This window comes from Sus scrofa, unplaced genomic scaffold, assembly GCF_000003025.6.
Source record: "Sus scrofa isolate TJ Tabasco breed Duroc unplaced genomic scaffold, Sscrofa11.1 Contig1815, whole genome shotgun sequence".
NCBI lineage: Eukaryota > Metazoa > Chordata > Mammalia > Artiodactyla > Suidae > Sus > Sus scrofa.
This window is the reverse complement of record NW_018084954.1, coordinates 144,994-157,212: the sequence shown is the minus strand read 5'-3', so window position 1 is coordinate 157,212 and position 12,219 is coordinate 144,994. Positions and strand designations below refer to the sequence as shown.

At 35.0% G+C, this 12,219-nt stretch overlaps 1 protein-coding gene and 1 long non-coding RNA gene across 2 annotated transcripts in view; one reads left to right on the top strand and one right to left on the bottom strand.

Moving 5' to 3' along the window:
• Positions 1 to 3,614: 3,614 nt before the first annotated feature.
• LOC100627570 (olfactory receptor 5K3-like) lies at positions 3,615 to 4,484 on the top strand. The gene has a single exon (XM_013982503.2). The coding sequence runs from the start codon at positions 3,615 to 3,617 to the stop codon at positions 4,482 to 4,484; it is 870 nt and encodes a 289-aa protein (XP_013837957.2).
• Positions 4,485 to 7,011: 2,527 nt separating this feature from the next.
• Positions 7,012 to 12,219, bottom strand: part of LOC110258296 — an 83,792-nt gene continuing 78,584 nt past the window's right edge. The window contains exon 3 of the long non-coding RNA XR_002341045.1: positions 7,012 to 7,391. This is a non-coding gene — a long non-coding RNA (uncharacterized LOC110258296). The remainder of the gene's footprint in view (positions 7,392 to 12,219) is intronic.

The window sequence follows — 12,219 nt, the reverse complement described above, 5'->3', positions numbered from 1 at the left end:
ATATCTGGAATCTAATATATGTCATAAAGGAAGCGTTCCATAGAAAAGAAAATCATGGACTTGGAGGATAGACTTGTGGTTGCCAAGAGAGGAGGGGAGGGAGTGGGAAGTATTGGGAGCTTGGAGTAAATAGATGCAGAGTGATGCCTTCAGGATGGATTAGCAATGGGATCCTGCTGTGTAGCACTGGGAACTCCCTCGAGTCACTTATGATGGAACATATAATGTGAGAAAAAATAATGTATATCTCTAAGTGAAACTTGGTTACCATGCTGTACAGTAGAAAAAAATATATAAATAAAATATACAAAAATAAAAATAAAACTGTAGTCCTTGTAATCCTGGAATCAGAGCCTCTTTGCTGGTCCACTTGCATCTCTCGCAAACATCCAACCTATTTCTTGCTTAAATAAATAAATATATAAATAAAATTTGGTAACGAAAAAATAAAACATATTCAATATTGGAATTCCTATGATTAGACAAATCACCAAATATTCCTAGGAGATCACTAAATAATGATAGAAGATAACCACTTAAAGAAAATTAAAACTTGTTCCCAAAAATGTATTAGGACTTAAAGGGATTTCTCTTTTTCTATGTTAGAAAAATTAACTCTAATGATAACCCACTCTTATTAGCTTTAATATACTGTGTTATACTAAGAAAATTCTTACATATTTTTCTTAGAAAAATATAATAATCAGTCAACTCATATGAGATACCTAAATTTTTATGATACATACTTTGCTGAAATATTACTTGACATATAACATTGCATAAGTTTAAAGTTTATAACATGTCGATTTGATACAGTGTTAAATAATTATATGATTGCCAATTGCAGCATTACTTAGCACTCCATCAAGCCATGTAATTGCCGTTTCTTTCTGATGGTGGCAATAATTGAGATCTAGTCTCTGAACAGTTTTGATGATTATGCTAATATATTCACTATAGTGTTCACTAGATTTTCCTGACTTGTTTCTCTATTAGACTCAAGCTTGTACTCATAAACACTATCTCTCATATTTACCCAAACCCAGAGCCCCTGGCAACCACTATTTAATCTATTTTATGAGTTTGGCTTGTTCAGATACAGTTTTTGTCTTCCTCTGACTTATCCCAGCATGATATCCCCATGTTGTTGCAAATAAGATACACTTCTTTCTTCCACTTTTATCCATTCAGCCTTTGGTAGCACTTTGGTCATTCGATATCTTGGCTACTGTACATAATGCTGCTATAGTAAGAGTGCATCTCTCTCTTGGATAATTTGTTTTCATTTCCTTTTAGTATATACACAGAAGTGGAATTGCAGGATTGCATGATATTTCTATTTTTAATTATTTGAGGAAAATCAATATTGGCATCCCTAGTGGCTGAAGCAATTTGCATTCCCAACAAGAGTTTTCTCTACATTCTGTATGCTCCACATTCTAGGTAGTACATGTTTTCTCTTGTCTTCTTGATGACAGGCATTCTGACCTGTGTGAGGTGATACCTAATGATTTTGACTTCCATTCTGCTAATGTTCAATGGTGTTGAATATCTTTTCATGTGCTTCTTGGTCATCTGGATGTCTTTTCTAAAAATAACTTTTTAGGAGTTCCTATCGTGGCTCAGTGGTTAACGAACCCGACTAGTAACCATGAGGTTGTGGGTTCGATCCCTGGCCTCACTCAGTGGGTTAAGGATCCAGCATTGCTGTGAGCTGTGGTGTAGGTCATAGACACAGCTCATATCCTGCATTGCTGTGGCTGTGGTGTAGGCCAGCAGCTGTAGCTTCAATTCGACCCCTAACCTGAGAATCTCCATATGCCACAGGTGTAGCCCTAAAAAGAAAGACAAGGACCAAAAAATAAAATAATAAAATAAAATAAAATAAAATAAAATAAAATTTGCTAACCACTAGAAAGAAAGAAAGAAAAAAAAAGAAAGAAAGAAAGAAAAGAGAGAAGAAAAGAGAGAAGAAAGAAAGATAACTTTTTAGTTCCTTTTTAAAATTTGAGTTGTATGCGTTTTTACCTATTTTGCATATTAATATTATTTTTAATGACAAGTTTTTAATAACTCTCTTTGCAGAATCTCCTTCAAAATTAATAGATTCCCTGGAAATTTGGGTTTAAAAGATGCAAACTATTTCCTTTGGCATTGGTAAGCAATAAGATCCTGCTGTATAGCACTGGGAAATATATGTGCTTACATATAATGGAGCATGATAATGTAAGAAATAATAATGTATGCAGGTATGTGTGACTGGGTCACTTTGCTATATAGTAGAAAATTGACAGAACACTGCCAAACAGCTATAATGGAAAAAATAAAAATTGTTATTAAAAATTAAAACAAAATTAAAAAATTAACAGATTCATTTTGTGGAAGTGGTCACTTAGGATCACTGGAAGGACAACCAAAAAAGTCATTAAGGATCATTAGTAGGACCCTGAACACAAGTTCACCCATCCCATGTCACTGAGATGGAAGTAGGCCTGAAATCAATACAGCCTAACCCCAGAGCACTGTACAGCTGTATGAGTTACACCTAAACTCAAAAATGCCTACACACAGTCAGGAAAATGTGTGCACCTACAGACAAAATGTAATGCAGATTATACATAAGCCATCATAGTTTGTATTGGGTATAGGAGATGTGCGGGAGAGTCTAGAAAGTGGAAATTAGTATGGTGTGAAGCATTTAGTTAGCTTTATTAAGTATGATTATATATAACCTATGCTCTAGATAAAGAGAAAAAAAGGTGTATCTGGGCAAAATTCAGTAGGAATAATGGCATGTGGAGAGTCAATGTTTCTGTAAATGAGTATGACATTAGGAAAGGGATAAAGAGGTGGGCATCAATGCATATTTTTATTCCTTAGCTCTGTGAGTGGACTTTCCTCAAAACTGAAGAAACATTACTCTCATTAATCCCTAGTAATCTTCTAGCAATTCTAAAAATATAGTTTAACATATCTATTGTAGGATTATATTAAAATATTTCCCCCACTGGGGGAGTATATGGAAATATTTTTGCTCAATGCAAATGTATACATATAGAAAAAGTGATGTTAAATGCCATTCAAGGATCTCTAATACAAAAATTAAAACTGAAATTGGATAGGCACAGTGAAGTAAATATCATTACCTAACTTTATACATTATACTTGCATAAATTCATAAAGATAAACATTTGTAACTCTGACCACTGCTCCTGTAATTATCAAAACACTCTTGTGAATTTTGAGTTTCAGAGTTGAAGTCATAGGAACTGACATGTTAGGCTAACAAATGTCCCCAAGAAGACTGTGTGCTTGTATCACAAGACAGCAGAAGCTTGAAGAAGAACTTTACGCCTTGGTATAAAAAGAAAACTTTAACAGGAAAGTTATATATATTCAAATTAAAATCATTTTTTTTCATTATAGTTGGTGTACAATGTTTCTTCAAATTCTTTTGCATAGTAAGGTCACCCAGTTATACACAGTTCCCTGTGCTATAAAATAGGACCCTATTCCCAACATTCCAAGTGTAACAGTTTGTATCCACCAACCACAACCTCCCTGCCCATCTTGTATAACCATAATTCCTGTCTCGACAGACAATGAATGTAGACATGACTGGGGATAACCAATCCTTGACAATAGAGTTTGTGCTCACAGGATTTACAGATCTCCCAGAGCTGAGGACCATTCTGTTTCTGGTGTTCCTTACCATCTACCTGATCACCATGGTGGGAAACCTTGGTCTGGTGGCATTGATATGTACAGAGCGTCGTCTTCACACACCAATGTACATCTTTCTGGGCAACCTCGCTCTGATGGATTCCTGTTGTTCCTGTGCCATTACCCCAAAGACGCTACAGAATTTCTTCTCTAAGGACAGAATCATTTCCATCCATGAATGCATGGCACAGTGGTATTTCCTCTGCCTAGCTGAAACTGCAGACTGTTTTCTCTTGGCAGCAATGGCCTTTGATCGCTATGTGGCCATCTGCAACCCACTGCTATGCCACACCTTGATGTCAAAGAAACTCTGTATTAACATGACCACAGGAGCCTACATAGCTGGTAACCTGCACTCCATGATTCATGCAGGTTTTCTGTTTAGGTTAACTTTCTGTAGGTGTCATGAAATCAACCACTTCTTTTGTGATGTTCTTCCATTATACAGACTCTTCTGTGTTGGCCCTTATATCAATGAATTGATGATATTTATCTTTTCTGGGTCAACTCAAACCTTGACTATTACAATAGTAATAATCTCTTACCTTTTCATCCTCTTCACAATTTTCACAATGAAATCCAACAAGGGAAGAGGCAAAGCCTTATCTACTTGTTCATTCCACTTTCTCTCTGTCTCAATCTTCTATGGATCTCTTCTCTTCATGTACATTCGACCAAATTCAGTTAATGAAGAAGACAAAGATTTACCCCTGGCTATTTTTTATACTCTAGTTATTCCCTTATTAAATCCTTACATTTAAAGTCTCAAAAATAAAGAAGTAATAAATGTCATGAAAAAATATTAGGAAGATATCATAACAATCTGAAACAAACACCCATATGGACAACTGATTTTAATTTTATAAAACTTTATTTTCCAAGTTAAGGAATACTGACAATGTAGAAAATGGCCAATTTTTATAAAATGTTATATTACTAAAACATGATAGTCTATGACTCAAATAAATCAGACCAGCAGGAGAGATTCTGCCAGAATGTATAAAAAAAATTTTACTTAATACATTCCATCAGGGGTGAACTAAAAAATTACTGCTGGAGTTCCCATTATGACTCAGTTGTTAACGAACCTGACTGGTATCCATGAGGCTGTGGGTTCAATCCCTGGCCTTGCTGAGTGAGTTAAGGATCTGGTGTTGCTGTGAGCTGTGGTGTAGGTTGCAGACACGGATCATATTCCACATTGCTGTGGCTGTGGTTGAGGCTGGCATCTGTAGCTCTGATTAGAACCCTAGCCTGGAAACCTCCATATGCTGTGGCATGGCCTAAAAAGACAAAAATCACTCCTGAGTCACAAACTGTGTCAAGATGTATTCAGTTACAGCAGTCGCTATTAGTTTCAGAGTATGAGTTGTAATTTTCAACAAATTGAACAAATGCTTTGAATAGAATTCACTACATAGGAGATTACCTCCATTTAATGCTATTGGCCATATTCTGGAATCTCAAGGCATAATCACACAAACTCAGCCATATTCCAAGTTCTTAAATTAATCCCTTCTTAAACAACAGTGTATGACAATAGTATGCTCTATGTTTAAAATTGGTTCTTGTTTTTTAGTTTGTTCGAGAGATTGCATTTGACTATGAAGTCAAGCAGAGCATGTATTCTCTAATCAAGCATGTTTTCCTATTTGAATTAGTCAAATTTCTCTCAAGGTCTCCTAGAGAGATTCTGTGAATACATTAGTGATTTATCAATCTGCGATTGAAAATGATGCTATTTGTACAGATATCTGAATGCGTGTAAAATTTTCATGGAGTTTGAGTCATTGTCCAGTTTGTATGACACTATAATTTATGAACACAGCTCTTTTTTAAAAGAGGGTATTATCCCTGTGATAGTATTACATGCATATCTTGTCATTAGGAATACCGTGAACCTGGATTGAGTCCAATGTAAAGTATTGACACATGCATAGGATTAACAAAGAGCTGGTGGTGCTGTTCAAGCATTAATGAGGTAGAAAATAGCAAAAATTGAAAGAGCTAAACAAAACATATGTATTGATCCTCACATGTGCAAATGTTAAAGAAGAAAAAAGTTCATTCACTGAGAACCTACTGTCTGCCTGTAACTAAGCTAAACTTTTTAAACACTAAACCTATCAAGTGGTTAGAAATGACTTTTCATGATTTGCCTTAGTAAAAATCTCATACTTTGAAATACTTTGGAGTTTGGCCAAGTTCATCCAGGTCACTGGAATGAGCTAGAATTTGAATCGGTATTGCATTTTCCCCCACATGCCTAGGCATTCAAAAAGTGGAGATCTTTGTCACATGGGACATTTAGTTCTTGAGTAGCATTAGAAGAAATTGTGCCTTTGACATGGGAAAAAGTTTAAGATTTGGAGAAAAACAGGAATGGGTATGGCCAGAATCAATGGGTATGGAAATGAGTGTGGCACTGGGAATGGGGATCAGGGAGGTGAACTGTGGGACAGAGTCAGAGAGCTGACAAAAGTATTGGTGAGAGCTGGTGGTGAATGTGAGAGGAAAAAAAAACAGAAGAGGGTCAGATTATTGAGAATCTTAAGGGCTGCCCTAAGAAATCTGAATCTAGCTTAGAAGCATCAAACATTAGCATCTTTCTGGAGCAGAGTAATACGAGTGTACACTTTAGGAACCTGATGTTGCAACTGATTGTAATAAGACATGAAGCAAGGAGAGCAACTTCAGTCATTCATACATTAGATGAAGAGACCTGAAACTCTAAAAGGAGAGAATATACTACATAGCAAATTGAACCTGTTAGATAATATACTGAAGACCTATCTTCTTTTCATATCAAACATGTCATAACTGTTTTGATATCATCAGTACTTAATATGAAGACTGACATATTTGGCCATTCAATAAACCTTCCTTTTCAAAATTGTTTTCATTTTTTAAAGTTTTATTGAAGTATAGTTCCAATACTGTATTGTGGTAATTTCTGCTGTACAAGATTACAACTCAGTTATACATGTAAACGCATCCTCAATAATTTTGAATATAATTATAAAAGTAAAAGGGCAATATGCTTGTTGTTTTTAGTTTGGAATGAATAAATCAATATTCATGTTTTACTTTCTTGGTTCTCCTTTCTAATATTGTAAATACTGATAGAACTAATTCACATAAACAAAGCTCCTTAGCTTCCTAACACATTTTATGGGCTAAAAAGAATATAGATAAAAAGCTGTTTGAGAAGCTCTGAATTATCTGGATGTTGTACATCCAGTATTATCTTCTAATTCAGCAGCTATTTTTAGCTTTTAGACTCCATGCCTTGATTTTGTTTCCATTTTCTAAGGGCACCACAATTTTAGCTGTATGCCTCTACTGTTTTCATCCCCATCCTTGGCAACATCTAATTCCAGAGGTCTGTTGAGGGACGAATGTATGACTTATTTGGGGACAGTGAGTCAAAAGAAGTGATTTTCTGGGTATTTCTGGGAAATATAGATCCTATATTTTAAAGGAGATCACAAAATTGGCAATGCTTCCCCCTCTGTATATCATGGCATATCGATATTATTTCAGGCACAGTCTACATACAATCTGTCATCAAGACGTAAACTCGCCTGGAGGTGAAGTCCAAAGAAAGGGGGCATGGCTGAATGAATTACACAGAAACAGACCCAGAGCCACTGGAATCAATCTTCCTTCTGGTTGTATTAAACAAAAGATCTTATTGTTTAAGCTTGTTTGGAAAAGATGCTTTATTTACAACAGAATAATCTGTAACTGATATATCCAGGCCTCTTACTCTAGCTCCCATTTTTTAACCCCATTTTAAATTAATCCTCATACATTTTTCAACTTACAAGTAACTTTTCAGTAGTATACATTGAACTATCCAGCACATCTATTAAGACTTTTACTTTCATTACTAAACTTTAATTTCCTATGACTCCACCTTAAAAATATGAGGGATAGAGAGTTCTCATAACTTGTCCAAAGAAATATTAAGGTGGAACTCAGGAATCAAGCTCAGACTATCTGCCTCCAAATCCATGTTCTTAACAGCTAAGTCAAATGATCCAGCAATCCCACTCCTAGGCATCCATCCAGAGAAAACTGTAATTCAAAAAGATACGTGCACCCCAATGTTTATTGAAGCACTGTTTACAATAGCCAAGACAGGGAAGCAACCTAGATGTACATCAACATGAGAACAGATTAAAAACAAACATGGTTCATATATACAATGGAATGCTATCAGCCATAAAAACAGAAAGAAATAATGTCACTTGCAGCAACATGGATGGACCTAGAGCTTATCAGACTGAGTGAAGTAGGGCAGACAAAGACAAATATCACATGATAGCATTTATAGATGGAATCTAATAAAAATGACACTCAATAACTTATTTATAAAACAAATTATCAGATTTCAAAACCAATTTTATGGATACCATAGGTGAAACAGTATAGGGGAGGGATGAATTGAGAGGTGGAAATAACATATACACACCACTGTAAAAAGTCAATGATTAACAAGAACCTACTATGTAGCACAGAAAAATCTATTCAACAATTTGTTATAACCTATATGAGCAAAATGGATATATTTCTATGTAAGACTGATTCACTTTGCTGCAAAATTGAAACTAATATATCATGGTAAGTCAACAGTAATCCATGAAATTGAATTTAAAGTAAATATTCTTACACTGTTGGTGTAAATGTGCATTGGTGCAACCACTAGGGAAATCAGTATGGAGATTCCTCAAAAAACAAAAAATAGAACTATCATGCAGTCCAGCAATTCCAACCCTGGTCATATATCCAGAGAAAACCATCATTCAAAAAGATACATGCACCACAATGTTCATTGCAGTACTATTAACTATTAACAATAGCCAAGACACGGAAGGAGCCTAAATGTCCATCAACAGAGGAATGGATGAAAAATGTGGAACATACATACAATGCAATATTACTCAACCATAAAAACTGAAATAATGCCATTTGCAACAACATGAATGGACCTAGAAATTATCATACCAAGTGAAGTTAGTTAGACCGTGAAAGACAAACATTATATGTTATCAGATATCACTTATATGTGGAATCATTAAAAAAGGATACAAATTAACAGAGATATATTCAAAGACTTTGAAAAGCTTATGGTTACAAAAGGGGACAGGTGTGGGCAATGGGAGAGATGGTGGGGAGGATAAACTGGGGGTTTGGGATTGGCATTTTCATACTGAGATATATGAACGATTAGCCAACAGGGCCCTGATGTACAGCACAGAGAACTTTACCCAGTATTCAGTGATAATTTATGTGGGAAGAGAATCTGAGAAAGAGTGCATAAGTATATATGTATGACTAGGTCACTCTGCTGTGCAGCAGAAATTATCACATCCTTTTAAATTAACTACACTTCAATAAACTTCTTAAAAAAGTGTGTTTGACTAATGCAAAAGAATTGGAAGCAAATACATTGCAAAGATATAACCAGATGATGCTAAAGTTTGGACGTGAGACTAAATAAATCTACATGATTCTAGATTGCTTCTAGAATCATTGCTTTATAAGCCATGAGAAATCATTGAATGTTTTTGAGTAAAAGGTTGATGTGTTCAAATCTATGCTTTTGCAAATCAGACTGGGAAGATGTGTATAAGGGATTACAGGAGAGAGAACTTCAAGGCCCTTGCCATCATCCAGCAGTCTGAACCAGGGTAGGAAAGCAGGATTTTAGTTAGATAGACATTATGTAAAACCAGAAAGCCATGGTTACTGGTTGGATGTATAAAGCAAAGACACAGGAGGCATCAAAAATGACATCACCACTGAAAGTATAACTGATGGGAGAAACATAAAAACATGTGAATTGGAAAAATTATGAGAAGGATGATGAGCTCAAATCTAGATATAGTATAAGTTTTAGGTAGCAAAAAAAATATATTCCAATGGAAATGGCTTGAAGGTGGTTAGAAATTTAGACCTAAAGCACAGGAGAGAAGGAAAGGAGATCTGAAATCTGCAAAGTAAATGATCACCATTTATTGAAAGTTAAGATCTACTGGACACTGTGCTAAGTGCTTTACATGTGTTATATTATTTAACCTTCACAATAAACATGAGAAGTGGACATCATTATTCCATGGACACTTGAGAAAGAAAGATCATATCCCCATGAACTAGAAGACTTGATTCCAGGGGTGTGATGATGGTTCAACATTCAAAAACTAAACAATGTGACATACTCCATTTACAAAATAAAGGATAAAAATCATATAATGGTACCACCTTACACCAGCCAGAAGGGCCATCATCCAAAAGTCTACAAACACTAAGTGCTAGAGAGGGTGTGGAGAGAAAGGAACCCTAGTACACTGATGGTGGGATTGCAAATTGGTGCAACCACTGTGGAAAGCAGTATGGAGAGTCCTCAGAAAACTAAACATAGAACTACCATTTGACCCAGCAATCCCACTCCTGGGCATCTATCCAGAGAAAACCGTGACTCACAAAGACACATGTACTCCGATGTTCATTGCTGCACTATTTGCAATAGCCAAGACATGGAAACAACCTAAATGTCCATCAACAGAGGAGTGGATCAAGAAGGTGTGGTATATACACACAATGGAATATCACTCAGCCATTAAAAGGAACAAAATACTGGCATTTTTAGCAAGATGGATGGACCTAGAAATTATCATGCTAAGTGAAATAAGACATAGAATGAGACACCAACATCAATACTTTCACGGACATGTGGACTTTGAAAAAAGGGCAGACTGAATTTCTTTGTAGAACAGAGGCGGACTCATAGACATTGAAAAACTTATGGTCTCCAAAGGATACAGTTGGGGGGTTGGGGATGCGCTGGGTTTGTGGGTTGGAAATCCTATAAAATTGGATTGTGATGATCATTGTACAACTATAAATGTAATAAATTCATTGAGTAATAAAAATTAAAAAAATAAAAATCATGTAATCACCTCAATAGATGCATGGGGAAAGAGTTGACAAAATTTAACATCCATTTATGATAAAAACTAAATAAAGTGGGTATAGAGGAAAAGTATCTCCATGTAATAAACATAAGACAACTCCATAGCTAAATGATATTGAACAGTGAAAGTCTGAAAGACTTTCCTCTGTCAATAGGATCAAGAGAAGGATGAACACTCATCACTTTTCATGAAGACAGTATCAGAAGTCCTAGCAACTGATGTAAAAAACAAACAAACAAACAAACAAAAAACAAAGATATCCAACTCAAAAGGTAGTAGTGAAAATGTCATCATTCGTCTTCATTGTTTGTAGATAGCATGATATTTTATATAGAAAACACTAGAGACTCCAAAAAAGATGTTTGAAATAATTAGCAAATTCAGTAGAGTTGCAGGACGCAAAATCAATATACAAAAATCAGGTGAATGTCTACACACTATCAACAGACTAGAAGAATGAAAAATTAAGAAAAAATCATATTTACACTTGTATCACAAAATGCCTAGGATCAAATAACTAGAAGAAATTAAAAGCAAGGAGGCAAAAGACTTATAAACTGGAAACTATAAAAAATTGATGAGAAGTATTAAAGAAGACAAAAATGAATGGAAAATGCCCATGGTTATGGATCAGAAGTAGTAATATTGTTGAAATATCCATATGACCCATAGCAATCATCAGAGTAATGCAATCCCCATCTAAATTCCAATGGCATTTAAAAAAAAAATAGACAAACAATACTAAAATGTGCATGGCACCAAAAAAGGACACAAAGTATCCAAAGCAAGCTTGAGAAAAAATCAAGGTGCATATATCATGCTTCCTGATTACAAACTATATTCAAACTTAGAGTAATCATAACAGCAGAGTAAGGGCATAAAAACAGTCACAACGATCAATGAATCAGAATTCAGAGTCCAAAAGCAAACCCATGAATACATGATTGATTAGTTTACAACAAAGGAACATATATTTTTAAGACAAGGAAAACATGGTCCCTTTAATAAGTTGTTCTGGGAAAATTAGAAAGCAACAGAGTAAAGAGTGAAAATGGATCACTATCTGACCCCATACACAAAAATGAACTCAAAATGGCTTAAGTAATCAAAACTTGAAACCATAAAACTCCAAGAGAAAACGGCGGTAAGCACCTGACATTGGACACAATATTGCTTTTTTGGATTTGACAACAAAAGCAAAAATAAACAAGTAAGACTATATTAAATTAAAAAACTTCTACATAGCAAAGGAAACCATCAGCAAAAAATGAAAAGGCAGCCTACCAAATGGGAGAAAATATTTGCAAATCATATACCTGATAAAGGATTTATATACAAAATATATATTAAAAAAAAAAACTCTTGCACCTCAACAGTGAAAAAGCAAATAATCTAAGTAAAAATGGGCAAAGGACTTAACGGATGTTTTTCCAAAGACATAACTTATGGCTAAAAAGACATACATGAAAAGGTGCTCAAAATCACCAATCATCAGGGTAATGGAATTAAGACCACA

Bases quoted from the DNA above. Each gene is read 5' to 3' on its own strand.
- LOC100627570 (XM_013982503.2), top strand. From the start codon at position 3,615: ATGACTGGGGATAACCAATCCTTGACAATAGAGTTTGTGCTCACAGGA.